The 17,532-nt window shown below is 49.7% G+C and overlaps 1 protein-coding gene across 3 annotated transcripts in view; it reads right to left on the bottom strand.

Annotated features, from left to right (window-relative positions):
* RGS3 (regulator of G-protein signaling 3) overlaps positions 1-8,689 on the bottom strand; it is a 107,198-nt gene extending 98,509 nt beyond the window's left edge. For all 3 annotated transcript variants that reach the window (XM_005880911.2, XM_014528912.1, XM_014528911.1), the window contains exons 1-4: positions 8,630-8,689; positions 5,737-5,795; positions 4,639-4,733; positions 3,556-3,624 (exon numbers count right to left, since the gene is read on the bottom strand). In XM_005880911.2, the coding sequence (XP_005880973.2) occupies positions 3,556-3,624; positions 4,639-4,733; positions 5,737-5,793 (221 nt within the window). In that variant the 5' untranslated portion in view covers positions 5,794-5,795; positions 8,630-8,689. The remainder of the gene's footprint in view (positions 1-3,555; positions 3,625-4,638; positions 4,734-5,736; positions 5,796-8,629) is intronic.
* Positions 8,690-17,532: the final 8,843 nt, after the last annotated feature.

Raw genomic sequence — 17,532 nt, 5'->3', positions numbered from 1 at the left:
GGGCCTGAGGAACACATGTACTGACACAGAAAAAGTATGGTTTTGGAGTCATTCATCACCTGTGTGAGACTGTCAAGTGTCCTATAATGTGGCTACCAATATATGAGTTTGGCACCAGACTGCCTGGACTTGCATGTTATTTTCATCACATCCTAGCTGTGTTATCTTAGGCAAGTTACTTAACCTCTCTGGGCTCTGTTTCCACACCTGTGAAGGAGCAACCGTAATATCTACCTTATATGGTGTTATGAGGATTAAATTAAATAATGCATGGAATATGTTTAGATTAATGTCCGCGAGGAGTGGACCTTAGGTGCTTAATAAACATGAGCTGTGATATGTCCTGAGCCTGCAGAAGCCTCACTTTCCTCTTCTCTGAAAAGAGGGACAATAATAATTCCTACCTCTCAGGGTTGCTATGAGGATTAAATGAGATAATGTATGTAAAGTGCTCGGCACAGAGAAGAGTTCAATCAATGTTTGTTTCCTTCCTCCTGTAATTGTCTTTCATGTTGGTAAGTTGAAGGTCCGTCCTTCAGAGAAGCACAATTTGATTTGAGAGCGTGGAGCAGGGCAGGAGTTTCCTGCCATCGCTCTGTCTGCCTCCTCCCACTCAGAAGCCTCCTGGGTCAGATGATGGATCAATACTGCGCCTCCTACCGGCCGAGCCCTGAGCCCTGAGCCCTGAGCCGTGGCTTGGTGCTGGCAGCTTTGTTCAGCAGGGCCCTCTGTTCCGAAACACAGGCCTGTCTGAGCCCGCTCTGTCCCTCTTGAGCTTTGGGTTGGGACTGTGACCACAAGTTCAACTGTGTTTTGTTAATAAGGAATCTCACTTTCCCAAAATAGGCAACAAGTGGAGACACTCACTGCCTCTGTCACGCTGTCATGCTGACTCACTCTCCGGCCTCACCTTCTTTTCCAAAAACTGTGAGCTGCGCTGCTGACGTCTCCAGCAGCCCTCAGGCTTGCCCTGTTCTCCCAAGGGGGTGGCTCACAGTGGGGGGAGTGACAGCTCCCAGTGGGGGGGCTGCCTCCAGCACCTGCTCCACTCCTTGCCTCCACCCAGTGGGCTTGCCACATGTTTCTCTGACCCCCTCCTCTGTCGCTTCCGGGCTTCCCCTTCAAGACAGGATTCTGACCCTTGGTCCTGGGCACTCACTTTCTTCCTGGGCATCTGACCTGCTCAGAATTTCACCCACCACCTCGGTGGTCATGGCTTTCACCTGCGCGCATGGGCACAGACCTCCCTCTCCCCTGAGCCTCAGGAGAACAAAGGCAGCTCTCCTCGCAGCCCTCCGCTGGCTGCTGTCCACGCACCGCCATCTCACCATATCCAGAGCTGGCTCCCTTCCCCTCCAGGACACTCCGGCTTAGTCGGGGACACCACCCCACACCCAGGAGTCATCCCTGACTTCTCCCACCTGCTCTCACGCCCAAATCACCAGTAAGTACTATCAGTTTATCTCCTAACTATGTCCTGGGTCTCTTTCCCGTCCCTCTATCCCTAAATCATCTCTCTCACCAATCACCAGAAGAATCTCCTGGTTCCTCCCCAACCTTCCTGAGATCTACCGGAATGATAGATCTAGAACGCACATCTGTCATCCCCTTGCTCAACACCCTTCGGTCCATCCCCATTGCCAGATTACCAAACACCAAGCCGGCTGCATGAGGTTCTCCCCGGGAGCTTTGTAAATGCAGATTCCTAGGCCCCGCCCATGAAGATTCAGATATGACACCTGGGAATCTGTGTTCCTCACAAGCATCCCAGGTGATTCTGATATATATTCAGGATGGAGAACCACTGGCCCTTGGGAGAAAACCTAGAGATTCATCAGATTGGGCTTTCGACTACTTCTTCACCTTATCTCTAGCCGGTCCCTACTTTGTACTTGACCTTCCAGCAAGACCAATGAGTTTGTAGATCCGTCCACGGTCCTGCCCTGCCCCCTCCCCTCTACACTCCACTGGTTCTTTCTTCTGTCCTTTTACTTGAGCATCCAGGAAGCAATATAGTGTTGAGAGTGAGGACTCTGGGTCTAACTGCCTGGGTTCCCATCCTGGCTCTACTGTTCAATGGCTGTATGACCTTGGGCAAGTTACTTCCTTCTTAGCTTCAGTCTCCTCTTCTGAACACTTAAGATAAAAAATGTACTCCCTTTAGAGTCATTTTATGAATTAAATGAGGTAATACACTATTAACACCTGTCTTGTGGTCAACACCCAGTAAATGGTTGCTCCTATCTTCAAGGTGACGTCCTCCTCCTCACCCACACCCCCAAGTCTCTGTCAGTGATCCTCTGGGGAGCAGGATGGTCTCTGATCAACCCCATGTGTCCCCAGAACCTATGACAATGTTACCACATTGGTACCCAGGAAATGGCAGCTCAATGAAGGAGGCCTACAGCACCATGAGCTCCATTCCATGACTTAAAAAAAATAGGTGCTCTATTAAAAGACAAATCCTTCCTTATGAAGGTTGAATAAGGCTCAACTTTAGAAAGCATACTAGCTATAAAATTTAGGGTACCAAAAAGGATTCAACCTGAAAATATGTTCTGGGCCTCAGAAGGTGAGTTGAGCTCATTTTCATTCACCCTAGACCCTTTTTTGGTCACCATTTGGTTCTATGATTGTTTGACAAATGTTACTGGCCACAGGGTCTCCCAGATTTCTTAGGCTGCACCAGGTGAATGAGCCCCTGCCACTCCCGGTCGGCCATGACCATCAGTCAAGTGCTCTCACCCCCTTTCCTCCACAGCGATCCTCACCCTCCTGTACCCAGAACTCCTCCCCTGCTCTATACTAAACGCTATCACTAATGACTGGCCTCAAGCGTCCTGCAAGATCAGCCTGTTTGGAATCTCCTACACAAAATTTCCGCATCTCCTAAACTGGCCTCCGCATGGCTGCCTGAGCCCACCACGCATATTCCTGCCTCCTTGCCTTTGCTCATGCTGTGCCCCTGCCTGGAATACCCTTTCCAACCTTCTCTCCTTGTCCTATTCTTGATCTCCGCCCCAAGTTCAAAATCCCCCTTTCTGCATGAAGGCTTCCTTGACCACCTCAGCCTACAATGAACTCTCCCTCTGCCCACATTGACTGTCCTATTACTCATTTCATTCTTTTATTCATTGAACCAATAGTCACTAGACTTCTATATGCCAGGCACGTGGTACAGTGAGTGCGTAAAAGAGAAATGGGCCCATTTTTCATGGAGCTTCTACTCCTGTGGGACCGAGCCTGTGCATGCTGTCACTGTAATTTGTCTCCTGGTGTCTCTTACTGAAAGGAGGTGTCTTGAGAGCAGAAAGTAGGCAGGTTGGCATCCCTGGAGGCCAACACAGTGTCTTGCTGATACCAAGGGCACAGCAAATGCTCTCTGATAACACGATCCTTGGCATCACCTGGAGTGACGGGGACTTGGTGGTCCATTTAGCTTTGCCACTGCTGTTCACTCATCCACTAGCTGAGCCCCTGTTGTATGCTGGCCACCTGGCTGCCACCCACAGGCCCAGAGCAGGCTCTCTCCTCCAGCTCGGCAGTTCCCCTCACCTGGAGTCACCTGCCCTGTTCCACACCGCGACCAGGAGGCGCTTCTGTTCGTCTTCCTCTTGGACAGGACTGCAAAGCAAAGCAGAAGGCCAGAGTGTTTGTAGAGTGGAGCTCCAGACCAGACCCCATGGAGTCCAACACAATTGCAAAATTTGGAAATAACGTACACCTCCAACATGAGGAGCTGTTTGAAAAACTCAAGCACAGATAGTGTGGGAAGTGAGTATTGACATACATAAAAGAGTTTGCATTATGTTATTAAGGACAGAAGAGAGGTTCCCACATAATATTATAGAACAATTCAATTTTTATAAACACACACACACACACACACACACACACACACATACACACACAGACATACACCCCCTCCCCACAAATTCAAACATCTGAAAAGAAATAAATCAAGACCTATCAGTGAGTAGTAGGGCTGGAAGGATTTTTCTCTTTTCTCCTTTTTGTTTATCTATAATTGCTACTTTTCTATAATAAGCAAAATTACCTTGTGACATTTGAAAAACACAAAAAATATTATTAATTTGCACTAACAGAAAAATCCAAAATGTCTATTATCTTCCCATTGGCTACTGAGTCCAGGCATCGAGGAAAGAAATAATAGCGACAACACTCAGTGTTACTGTCTCATCTACACCTCAGCTTTCTCAGGTTGGCACTATTATTGGCCCCATTTTACAAATAAGGAAGCCAGGGCTCAGAGAGGTTAGCAAGTTTTTCAAGGACGGGGGGTAGGCAAAACATCCCTCAGCTCGGAAAATTCCTTCTGCTAAAGGAGAAAGCTTGGCCCGAGGCACAGTGGGAAGTCGCCTTCTCCTCAGGGGCTGCCAGTCTCGGGCTGGGCATTTGAATTATGAGAACCAGCCAAGGGAGACCTTATCACTGAGGACCTCACGGCCGGGCCAGGTGCCAGGGATGCAAGGACACAGGGAATGAGAAAACAAAGACATCCTTTAGAAGTCACTGTTTTTCTGCTGAGATCTAGTTCTAGATTTGGCAGACAGAGCCGTTTCCAGATAAGCACTCCTTCCCGCTCCCGTCGAGGGCCCGGCAGCACCAGATTCTTACAAGAAGAAGTGCTCTTGGAAGACGGGGTCTCTGGAGTCCGGAATGGTCTGTGTCTTCTGGCAGCACAGCCCCTGGTCTTCGGGGATCAAAGAAATCTTGAATTGGAGAAAAGGAAGCATTAGGTGATTACTTGTGGCCATACGGTTGCCTGAGCCCAGAGGCTGGCTCTGCACATCTGCAGTCGAAGGCTTCCCAGTGTCCTTCTCACCAGCCTCTGCAGAGGACGCGGTGGCATCCTCAGTCAGATGCTGGGGTAGAATGAGGAGCCCCAGGCCAGCGGTGGAATCAGACACCTCTGACTCCAGGGCCCCATAGTGGGTGGTAGCAAGAAGGCAGCCAGAGGCCCAGCCAGGGATGGGGGACAACTGGACCATCTCTGCTCTTCCTCCAAGCAGAGAGGTTGCCCCCAAAGCACAGGCTTCCTCTCTCCTAAGTTCCCAGCAGCGGCTGAGTTCTCCCTTCACAAGAGGCTCCAGGTTACTCTGCCAAGGCCCCCGATCCATGCTCTCACCCTAATGCATTCACCCCCTGCCTCGGGCTCCCACCCTGCTCCTGACCGAGTCCTTGCCCACAGGGACCTCTGACCAGCGTGGCATCGAGGCTGCCACCTTCTGGGAGGCATCTGGCCTTTGGCTCTGGCTAGTCGTTCCCCCACCCCATGGGGCCTCTCTCTCGTTGCAAGAGACCCACTCGGAGGCACTCCCTCCACTCCACCACCCAGATCTGGCCATCTTGCCTCCGGTTCGGGGGAGGAGAGGGGTGAAGATACCGCTTTTCATGAGAGGGCTTGAGATCATCTGGATTTCTGCCATCCACATGCTCACTGCGCTCACCTGTGTGGGTGACCAAGATCACCCTGAAGATTCTCACTCTTGCAGGACGCCCTAGGGACCAAGCCAGGCTAAGGGAAGAGGTCTATCCTAGCTCAGGGCTTCACCCCTGAGCAAAATAAATGCCTACTGACCAAATGAGGCGGCAGTCACTGTTACCTCAAATGGCCCCAGGCCCACAGATGTGCCGGGACCTTGAGACTCAGTCCGGTAGCATGGCCCCTGACCACCCCCAGCCCCATCCACACCCACCCCGACCTCCATTTACCTTCACGTAGGGATCACAGATGCCAGGCGCTTTGCTCATCAGACCTTTGCCTTCCATGACTAAACAGAGAATTAAAATGTCGGAGTGGGTGAGTGGGAAAGATTATTACCAGGCCCTTAATGCATAGAACCACCATTGGATATTAACCCCTCTCTGGTCTAGTCCACTCCCACCATCTCGCACCCTCAGGCAGCACCCCCAGCGAGGCAGTATAGGGTGCATTCAATCCCCTGATTCTGACAGCTGGAAGGGAACAAAATTTATTGAGTCCAACCCCCATTGAAAGGGGAAGATGAGGCTGTGAGGGGAGCCCACAGACAGCAAGAAACGTGTTCAAAATCACAGAGCAATGGGGTGACAGATCCATGTTTCTTAATTCCTAGGCCAGTGGTTCCTCCCACCACACAAGACTGTGTCCTGGGAACGGAGGGGCTACGCTGGAGAGTACACTGCACAGTGATCTGTGCTGTGGCTGACGAACAGTATAGCACAACAGGCAAAAGACTGGGTCCAGAGGGAGACAGGCCTGAGGATGACCCCAGCCTGGCCACTTACTAGCCATGTCAGCCCAAGCAAGTAGCTTCACCTCGCTAAGAATGAATTCGCCATTTTTAAAATGGGTTTGTGATAATACTACTCACTTTACAGGGTAGTTGTGCTGATTAAATGAAATAATGTGTCAAAAGTGGTTAATAGAACACCTGGCAAATACGGAACTGCTCACACCATGTTTGTTGAAGAAAAGAATAATAAATAGAGGCAAGGGATCGTGGAGGTGGGGTTCGGGTCTGGGTATGAAAGCAAGCATGGCCCATTGGCCTGAGAGCTGCAGAAATCTGACAGCAGACCCGACAGAAGCTGCGTCTCTTTTCTATTTTCTTCTGTGTTCGGTTTTGATTGAGGCCTGGGGTTTGGCTCAGATGAAGCTCCCGTAGTCTGAGGCCGGAGGCCTGGGAAACCAACGGAGAGAGGGGAACAGGCTGGACGGGATGAAGGCCTGAGGCTGGGGTGAAGCCAAAGCAAACTGTGCAGGACAAATGAAGCGGTGGAGGCCAACACGCATTCTGCAAAAACTGTTTGCACAGCTGGAGTCAGGCTCTGGTGGGCAAAGAACCCCCCTCTGCTGGTCCTTGGGAACTTCACCTTGGGCCCCCCAAGGCCAAGACCCCAGGATCCCAGGCGCCTGCTGGTCTGTGCTTCCTGGTATCCTAGTTACTGTTCCTGCATGCATCCTTCCCCTCAAGGGTGTGGTCCCTGAGGGAGGATGCAGGCTTGATGAGCTCTGGGTCACTCTGGCTCGCAGGGGATGCAATCCCCTACTAGAAGAGAAGAAACACCCCGGACAGACCAAGGCGACACAGTGTAGTCAGGGCTGTGATGAGGACATAGAGGAGGAAGCCACAAACAGCCCAGGAGGTGGTTCCTCCCTGAGTCTTAATGATGGTGAAGCCAGGCATGGGTCTTGCAAAATCAGAGAAAGAGAGTTATTTTTCTTTCTTTTTTTAAATTTATTTTTTTATTAAATTTATTGGGGTGACATTGGTTAATATAGGTTTCAGGGATACAATTCTATAGAGAGTTATTTTTCTAAAGGAGTTCAAAAAGAAGGCAGGCTATTCCAGACACAAGGAACAGAGGGTGCAAAGGCACAGAGCATTAGAAAGCATGGTGCGTTCAAGGGAATGTCACGTCACTGCACAGAAAAGGGGGTGGAGGGTGGCTTTAGCAGCAGGAGCCAGGGAAGCTGGAGAGAGAGGCAGGGCCTGCTCGGCCAAACAACAGAGTCCAAATAAAGGGGATCATTACAGAAGCTCGATTACTATTTGTGTGTTGGATGGAAGGATGAGCAAAGAGATAAGTGGACAGGTGAAGTGTAAAATCCTCTGGGTGGGGCATAAGACCTTCGTCACCTGGCCCTGGCTCGCTCACTCCTCTACCCGATCCTGTTCCATGCCCCAGTCACATTAGACCAGGGGTCGTCAAACTACGGCCCGCAGGCCACATGCAAATACAAATATTGTATTTGTTCCCGTTTTGTTTTTTTACTTCAAAATAAGATATGTGCAGTGTGCATAGGAATTTGGTCATAGTTATTTTTTAAACTATAGTCTGGCCCTCCAACAGTCTGAGGGACAGTGAACTGGCCCCCTGTTTAAAAAGTTTGAGGACCCCTGCATTAGACAGTCCTTCCAATGCATCGTATTCTCGCTGATCTCTTTGCACTTGCTGCTGCCCCTGCATCAAATGCCCGGCCTGCCTGCTCCCTTCTGCCTGGCTTAGTCCTGTTCTTCCTTCAGGATAAAGTGTGGGCATCACCCCCACTGTCAAGTCTTCCCTGCCATCCTATTAGCACCGCCTACACAGGAATAGGTGCTTCCCTTTGGTGTCCCACCCCTAGCACAGAGCCAATGCTCAATGATTGTTTTTGGAATTCGTGGCTTTCTATCTGATTTAGCAAACACTAAAATACAGCTTACATACGGGGCACTGTCCCAAGTGCTTTGCTCATATTAACTCCTTCAATCCCCACAACAGCTGACAAGATAGGTACTATTATTGCTGCCATTTGACACATGAGAAAACTGAGCTTGCTTAAGGTCACTCAGCAGAGAGGGAGGCTGGGGACGCCCTTCTGTGGCCCTGCTCCACTGGGGCCCAGGATGATGTTGAGGTACCCAAGAGCAGCTCCAGCCGGCCAGTGTGTGAGCTCCACCACATCAGGGGCAGGACCAGGGAAGGGTCTCTAGAACGAGTCCTGAGTGAATACCCACTTTTTTTCAATGGACGCACGGAAGGACACTACACAAAGATGAGAAAAGATGCCTTGGCCCATAGTAACACCTCCTCCAGGCACATCCCTTCCCTGGTGGACCGGGCATGTACCCATACTCACTGTGGAGCAGCAGAACCCGGTCCTGGGCATCAATGGACAGCTTCAGCTGACCTAAGGGCATAACAACAGAAACAACTTCACCTTGTCTCCTTACTGGGTGAAAAGTGGAGTAACAGTGACGGGAACGGTCTTTTGTCCATGTGAAGGGATTCAAACATCCGCACAGTCTCTGGGTTGTAAGGGCGCTCAGAAGCCCCCCTCCGCCCTCCCCCCCTTCAGCCCCTTCACCACATCAGGAGTCCCTCCTGCAATGCCTCCAGCAGTGCTTCTCCGGCCCAGACTCCACCCCGCTCTAGGGACAGGGCGCTCATTACTGTACAAGGTAGCCCAAAACCAACACCGGGTCGTCCTCACAGACACCCAGAGGCCCTCCAGCATGGACAGAGGAGAGAGAGGACCACACTCTTCTTCCTCAATGACTTGTTGGAAAATCTTCTCTTAGTGCTAATAAACCCTCCTGGGAACCTCAAGAAGCTGCTGAACTCAATCTACCCATTGTGGAGGCAAAGAGGGCAGGTAGGACTTCCCAGCCTGCAGCAACCCTACACATCGACCCGATAGCCCTGGCATCTGCTCCATCCATGACAAGCCTGCCTAGTAGGCATCTGCTTCTGCTTGATCACTTCCAGCGACGAGGAGCTCACTTCCTGAAGCGGGAGCCCTTTCGATTTTGAGATAGCTCTGATTGTTCAATGCCCCATCTTTATTGAGCCAAAAGTGGCTTCTCGGTAACTTTCCTTGACTGGACCTCATTCTGCAGCACGGGATCGCTCCTCTAGGCCAAAGTCTAAAGTCCTTCCACCGTTCCTCATGGAACGTGCGACATCCCTCATCATTCCACTGCTCATCCCTGAACATGCCCCCAGGGAACTGGGATGGTGACTGGGCCTGTGCTTCAAGGCTGGTTGGAGGAAGGCCAGGCAGGGTCTGGAGAAAGGACGGAAGCTCCGTGTCTCATAACTCTGCAGTCATCCACCAGCCGCTGTGACCTGGCCACCACTTGCTCCTCACTCTTCAGGGTGTTCAAGCTACAAGCCCAGCAATCCCAGCTCCAGCTACTCTACTCGGGTTCCTATCTCCACCCATCAGCAATCCCTGCTGCTCTCCTGCCCGGGACACTGATCGCAGCAGCCCAAGAGGCCTGTCCTAGTGCCAGCGCCGACTGATCTCCTCTTTCAGAGCCACAGTGTCCAGGGCAGTGAGGCGGAGCTAATTAATTATAGGGGTTATCGCACTCTCTGAGCTGCGTGGGGATCGGATAACACTGGAGGGTGAGGCGGTCCTCGGATGAAAGGCGCCAGGAGAACCCACGGTATTATTAGCTCAAGGGCTGAGCAATTACCACTTTGGGACTCCCGAACGCTGAGAAACCTCCTACAAAAACTGTGCGTGCTCCAGTGGGGGGTGGGACAGGGAGGTTGGAGACAGACAAACAAGGCCAAGCAGTCACTGACTGGATCTCTTCACCCCAAAGACATCTATGTTTAGCACCAAACATTTTTTCTGAAACTATCACCAGTGCAAAGCCAGCTCTGGCCCGAACATGTTTGGCTTTCCAAAGGCACGAGAACCACTGTGCTGATCATTCCTATCACCTCCCCCCTGCCCTTCCCAGAAATCAGCATCGAGACATCTCCCAATGCAAGTGGTCACTAATCCCATACAACAGACACCTGTGGGCACCGGCAGAAGCCCTGAGGGAGGAAGGGCAGATCTGAACAGCCCAGTGCCTGCCCTCTGGGAGCTCACAACCCCGGGGGGCTAGGACAGAGGCCTAGGCAAGGCCAAGGGTGGGACCGAAGAGGAGGAAGTCCTGGGGTGAATCTGACTCAGCAGTCAGGTGAGTCTGCATCTCTCCATGCAGCTCCCCTCAGGGCCTGACAAGCAGGTCTCTTCAGGAAGTCTATGCACCCTGTTACAGCAGAAAAACCCAACCCAACAGATGAGGCTCCAGGCCCAGTACAGGGCACACCCTACTTAGCCCATCGCAGCTGCATAGAGAAGGGCAAGATGAAGAATGACACGATTCCCTCCACCATGCCTGTCCCCTCTGTCCTCCCCGCATCAGCCAATTCCATCAAATGTCTGAGGCTCCTGCCCTGGCTGGGTGGCTCAGTTGGTTGGAGCATCGTCCCATACACCAAAAGGTTGCAGGTTCGATTCCCGGACAGAGCACATACCTAGGTTGTGTGTTCAATCTCCAGTCAGGGCACGTATAGGAGGCAACCAATTGATGTTTCGCACATCTATGTCTCTCTCTCTCGGTGAGGAAAAAAAAATCTCTGAGGCTCCTGAAATTGTCTTGCCCAAACTTCCCATTTGGTAGTCAAAACAGGCATGCCCAGCAAAGGAAGGTGACTTGCCCTGGGCCCAGAGTGACCAGGTAGGCCAGGGGTGGGCAAACTTTTTGACTCGAGGGCCACAATGGGTTCTTAAACTGGACCGGAGGGCCGGAACAAAAGCATGGATGGAGTGTTTGTGTGAACTAATATAAATTCAAAGTAAACATCATTACATAAAAGGGTACAGTATTTTTTTTTTTTAGTTTTACTCATTTCAAACGGGCCGGATCCGGCCCGCGGGCCGTAGTTTGCCCACGGCTGAGGTAGGCCAAACCAGAAGTGAAGACTAGCACTCTGTGCCAACTCCAGCACTGTTTCCTGTGGACTGTGCCTGCCTTCTAGAACACTCACAGCCCTCCAATGGGCACCATGGCATCTGCCAGTGCAACTCTGGGGTTCAGGAGCAGACAGAGCCGTCAGGCATGAGACAATGTGCCATAGCTTTGCTCAAGAAGCCAAGAGGAAGCCAAAGAAAGGTCAGGCTCCAAGAAATGTATCCAAGTCTAGAAAAATAAATCACTAGGAGAAGGGGCCTTCAGCTGCTCCAGGTACCAGCTAATTGAGCCCCTCACAAGTTCCCGCTTTCTCCCCAGGCTCGGGACTAAAGGAACAGGAGTTGGAGATTAGGGCCTGCCCAGAGGTGGGGTCCTTCTGAGCCCCCACCTTTTGGATTGGAACCATAAAGGTTTGCTCCTTAGGAACAGAATTAGCCAAGATGAGAAACAGTTCCTCAAGGGATTGCAGCTCGACTTCAAACAATCTCAATCCCTAACATTCAACTAAGAGTATTCCAGATTGCTAGTGACCTCAAGCACCTGACAGAAGTAAAGGAAGATCTCTTTGAAGGAAGATGTCAGCTCAGGTCTACATTAAGAAGAAAAATAAAAACTCCATGCCTAGCCCCTATAATAGACACAGCACACCGAAACGCAGAGAAACAGAAAGATCTGAAAGAAACAGGATGGAAAAAGATCTGTCAAGCAACTGTGAACCAAAAGAAGGCTGGGTGGCTATGTTAATGTCAGCAAAAGTAAAATTTATCTCCACTTGTAATAAAAAAGATTTCACAACAATAAAAGACTTCATAATAATAAAAGGCTTTGTTATAATAAAAGCCTCAATTCACCAGAAAGATAATAACTCTAAATTTGTGTGCTCTTAATATTTCTTCAAAATATATAAAAGAAAAACTGACAGATATATAATGAAAAATAGACAAAATTACAATTATAGTAGGAATTTTAACATGTCTCTCTGTAACTGATAGAACAAATGGGGGGGGGGGGAATCAGCAAGGATATAAAATATTTGAACAACATAATTAACAAACTTGACCTAAAGCTGACATCTACAAAGAACCCTACACCCACCCACTGCAGATCTTTTCAAGTACATACGGAACATTCCTAAAAACTGACCATGTGCTGAGCCATAGAAAGACTGAAAGGTTGCAGGGCATTTTTTTGTGTGTAAAATACTGTATAAGATATAAAATAAAAAGATTACTAGAAAACCCCCAATCTTTGGAAATTAAGAACTATACTTCTAAATAACCCATGGGTTCAAGAAGAAATGACTATGAAAATTGGAAAATATTTTGAACAGAATAAAAAGAAAAGAAAGCTACATATCCTCAAACATGAGGCTTCTGGAAAAGGAACTTGTATCTAGAATATGTAAAGAAATCTTAAAACTCAACAATTAGAAGGCAAATAGCCCAATTTAAAAAATGGGCATGGGATCTAATTAAACTTTTCTCCAGAGAAGATATACAAATAGCCAATAAGTACATGAAAGCTGTTCAATATCACTGATCATCAGGGAAATGCAAATCAAAACCACAAGGAGATACCACTTTACACCCACAGGATTGCTAGAATCAAAGTCAGTTAATAGCAGGTGTTGGTGAGGTTGTGGAGAAATCAAAGACCTCAGACACTGCTGATGAGAATGGAAAATGGTGCATCCTCTTTGGAAACGAGTTTGGCAGTTCCTCAAGCAGTTAAACCTAGAGCTACCATTTGACCCAGCAATTCTGCTCCTAGGTATGTACCCAAAAGAATTGAGAACATTTGTCCACACAAAATCATGTACAGTTATAAAAGAGCATTATTCATAACAGCCAAAAGACAGAAATAATCCAAATGTCCACCAACTAATGAATGAATAAACAAAATGTGCTCTACCTCTACAGTGGAATATTATTCAGACATAAAAAATGAGAGTGCCCTCGGCGGTCCCAGATCTGTCTCTTGCTTCACAGTGTTTGGACAGAGCAGACCCAGGGACGCCCTTCTTCCAGCCTCCAGCCACTCTCCTGCGCCTCATCCAGTCACCACCTTCAGAACCACCTCTGGTTCTCAAGCCAACACACCGGTTTTTGTTTTTGTTTTTCGTACCTTAACTCCTTATTGCCGAACAACCATGAGCTCCCAAATTCGTCAGAATTATTCCACCGAGGTGGAAGCTGCAGTCAACCGCCTGGCCAGCCTGCATCTGCGGGCCTCCTACACCTCCTCTCTCTGGGCTTCTATTTTGACCCAGAAGATGTGCCCCCGAGGGCGTGGGCCACTTCTTCCTCAAGTTGGTGGAGAAGAAGGGCGAGGACGCTGAGCGTCTCTTAAAGTTCCAAAACAAGCGCGGTGGCCGCATTCTCTTCCAGGATGTGCTGAAGCCTCCCCAGATGAGTGGGCAAAACTCAGGAAGCCATGGAGGCCACCCTGGCCTTGGAGCTGCAGGCCCTGGTTCTACCCACGCAGACCCTCATCTCTGTGACTTCCCAGAGAACCACTTCCGGGTGAGCAGGTGAAACTCATCAAGAAGATGGGCAACCACCTGACTACCTTCCGTGGGCTGGCCGGCCCCCAGGCTGGGCTGGTAGAGTATGTCTTCAAAAGGCTCACCCTCCAGCACGACTAGGAGCCTTTGGAGCCCAGAGGCCTTTGAGGGGCCCCTCTGCCTCCCCTGGTGTCTGGCTTTTGCCTGAGCCTCTTCCCGAAACTACTAGCCATTCTTTTAACCACCCTGAAGCTCTCTCCCATGCATTGGACCAAATGAAACAATAAAGCTTTTTGCAGCAAAGAAGAAGAAAGGAGAAGGAGAAGGAGGAGGGGGGGGGGAGGGGGAGGGGAAGAAGAATGAAGTGCTGTCACATGCTATAACGTGAGTGAATCTTAAAAATATTATGCTGAGCCCTGACTGGTTTGGCTCAGTGGATAGAGCGTCGGCCTGTGGACTGAAGGGTCCCAGGTTCGATTCCGGTCAGGGGCATGTAACTTGGTTGTGGGCACATCCCCAGTCGGGGGTGTGCAGGAGGCAGCTGATCGATGTTTCTCTCTCATCGATGTGTCTAACTCTCTATCCCTCTCCCTTCCTCTCTGCAAAAAATCAATAAAATATATATATTTTTAAAAATATTATGCTGAGTGAAAGAAGGCAGTCACAAAAAACTATATACGATTCCATTTATATGAAATGTCTGGAATTGGCTCATTTGTCGAGACAGAAAGTAGATTAGTGATTGTTTAGAATTGGCCAAGAGGGGGGAACTGGAAATTAGGGGTAATAAGCTAAAGGGTACAATGTTTCTTTCTGGAGTGATAAAAATGTTCTAAACTTGACTGTGGTAATGGTTACACAACTCTGCGAATATACCAGAAACCATTTAATTGTACATTTTAAATGAATTAATTGTATGTAAGTTATATCTCAGTAAAGTTATTGAGATTTTTAAGAGCATGTTAGCAAATATACTAATAACATTAAAAGATATAATCCTGAAGGAAAAACTTATGTACACCTAAAATGGTTTCTTCAAATTACATTATTTCTCATAAATAAAAATCCCTCTGGAGTAGATGGGTTCTAGCCCCAGTTTATTATACTCTCAAAGCCAGGTCACCTCCTGAGAAGGCCGTGAAGGGCCAATTAACGTTACTTGAACATGACCTTATTGGGGGACAAGGGTTTATACTCATGAGGGTGCACAAACAGTATATAAACCACTTATACCACAGCCCTATCTGGTTCGGTTCAGTGAATAGAACGTCGGCCTGTGGACTGAAGGGTCCCGGGTACAATTCTGGTCAAGGGCACATGCCCAGGTTTCGGGCTCGATCCCCAGTAGGGGGTGTGCAGGAGACAGCCAATCAATGATTCTCTCTCATCATTGATGTTTCTATCTCTCTTTCCCTCTCCCTTCCTCTCTGAAATCAATAAAAATAATAAATAAACAAACAAACAAACAAACCACTTATGCCACAAAGGACTCTCCCTGAAAAGAATTCTGGTCAAAACAATTTGTCTCTGTGGTTCCAGAGAAGCTGGAGATGTAGTTCCCTTTAAATATTTCTGCTCAGGAAACTACCAGCGAGGCAGTACCTTCATCTGGTTCATTCAGGACAAAGCCAGGCTACCTGGGCTACCGGCCAGGCTGGATAAAGGCCGGTGAACAGAGAAAAAAATTAGCCAAGTTTTCCTGTTAAGGGAGTCCATGTTGGCGACTCAAACTGACCCTGAATCCATAGCTTCCAAACCTGCCTGATTGCCAAAGTACTTCTGTGGCTTTTTTAAGTTTTAGATTCTCAGGCTCCACCCCAGACCTAGTACACCGGGAATTCTGGGAGAAGATCCTAGGAGGCCGCGTTATTTGAACAGGCTCCCCGGTTGCTTCTGATAATTGGCCAGATTAGTACCCGCTGATCTGAATCTTCATTCATGAGGAGTCAAGCAAAGATCGTGAAGAAAGTCAGCAGCCTGGAAAAGGGGTGGCTTTTGTCATGGAAACAGAGTTATTACTTCAGGAAACAGGAGAGAACTTTTCCAGTGTCACTCTGAGATTTGAGAGGAGACTGCATACATAGGAGCAGGAGGCTCCCCGCCCCACCAGGTTCCTGCCTGCCCCCTGCACACTCAGATCAGTCACTAGTTAGTAGGAACCTTCCCTGGTACCATCTGACCCAGCCCTGAGGCCATGGCCGGACAGGGCACCCCTCCCTGCTGGGCTAGACCCTCCCCGCAAACTGCCTAGATTTGCTGGGAGATTAATTCCATAGAAGCCTGTGGACGGATGCAAGCAGATTTTAGTTACAGCATACCAGTAAGAAAAAGAAATGGGTTGCAAAACTGTATTTACCATATGATCTCAATTTTGTTCAAATTAGACACAACTTCCCCCATACACACAGAGAAAGAAGTCTGGCAGGATATAACCCAACACGTTAACAGTGGTCTTTGCTGGGAGGTCAGGTTACAGGCGATTCTTTCCACTAAGTTCTCAGTAATGAATACAACTTGCCATGCTAATACAGAAGAAAACACCATGCAACGTAGTTTTACTTTTTCATCAGGACACAGCTAACATCACGTCACAGGGCCTCACAGCTTCAGACACTTTCCTGACCCACCAACTCAGATCATCCTGGATGCTAATTAGCCACATCCCAGTGAGGTTAACAGGATTTGCCTCCGAGAGTTGGAAGGACGAAATGAGATCATGCAGGTCAAGAACTTGGTACAAGGCAGGACACATGGTAAGTGCTCAACAAATGGTGGCTAGTTAGTGACTCTCGTTACCCTCCGCCAGCTAGACCGGTGAATGCCAGACCACAGGCCATTTCTAGGGGCCAAGACACTGCGTTTCCATCACTTCCTCTGCTCCTGGAGGAAAAGGCAGGTTGAGAAGAGCCAAGTGTGTGGCGGGGTAGCCTGAGCGCAGAAGGACTGGAGCCCAGGAGGGCCTGACTCCTTGGGTGCTCTGTCTTTGAATTCTAAGCCAAGTCCAGTCATGGTGCCGTAACTGCCCCAGCCTTCATCAAGAAAAGGATAGAAGGTCTCAGAAGGCCTGTGCTCGGTACCAACTCTGTCACTGGCTCACTGGGCGCCCTTCCTCTCTCTGGATCTCAATCTTCACAGAGAAAATGCAGCCCCCTCTCTACGGGGAGTTGCAGAACCAGCGATGAAAGCAATGGAGAGCTGGGAAGGGCTGCATCCCAGGACAGGGCTGCGATCTTTCCCATAGCTACTTGGCAGGCCGGGTTTGTCCAGACCGCGGCGCAGCTGCTGCCCAGGAGTTGGGGAGGCTTGGGAACAGCAGCCATCTGCTCATTTCTTTCCACCTCCAGCCCCTAGGGCAGCCCTGTGCCCCTGCCCAGAGCCTGGTAACGCCTCAGCTTCGGTGTCAGACATCCACTAGAGCAGTCACACTGTAGCTTCCGAGGTGAGCCCCCAGGAGCCAGGGGGCTGGGCTGACCCCGCAGAAGACCCTGGGGATGTAGTAACAAGGCCTTGATTAAACCCTGAACTGCTTACTAATGGGAAACTCGGTGGCGGCAACCTGGGTCTCTGAGAGATTAGCTGGGGCGTGATTATTCCAGCCAAGTGAGGCAGAACCAAATGCACTTGGCACCGTGGCCAGGCAGCAGGTGGTGCCCAGCGGCTGCCCGGCCTGAGGCTGAGCCTGAGCCCCTCCGAGGCAACCCCAGGAGGAAGGGGCCCGAGAAGGTGCCCCCAGTGGAAGGACCGCCTGCTCCCAGCCTCACCGACCACCACGAGCAGCGTCCT

This window comes from Myotis brandtii, unplaced genomic scaffold (genome assembly GCF_000412655.1).
Source record: "Myotis brandtii unplaced genomic scaffold, ASM41265v1 scaffold658, whole genome shotgun sequence".
NCBI lineage: Eukaryota > Metazoa > Chordata > Mammalia > Chiroptera > Vespertilionidae > Myotis > Myotis brandtii.
The sequence above is the reverse complement of the archived record's forward strand: the minus strand, read 5'-3'. Positions and strand labels throughout refer to the sequence as shown.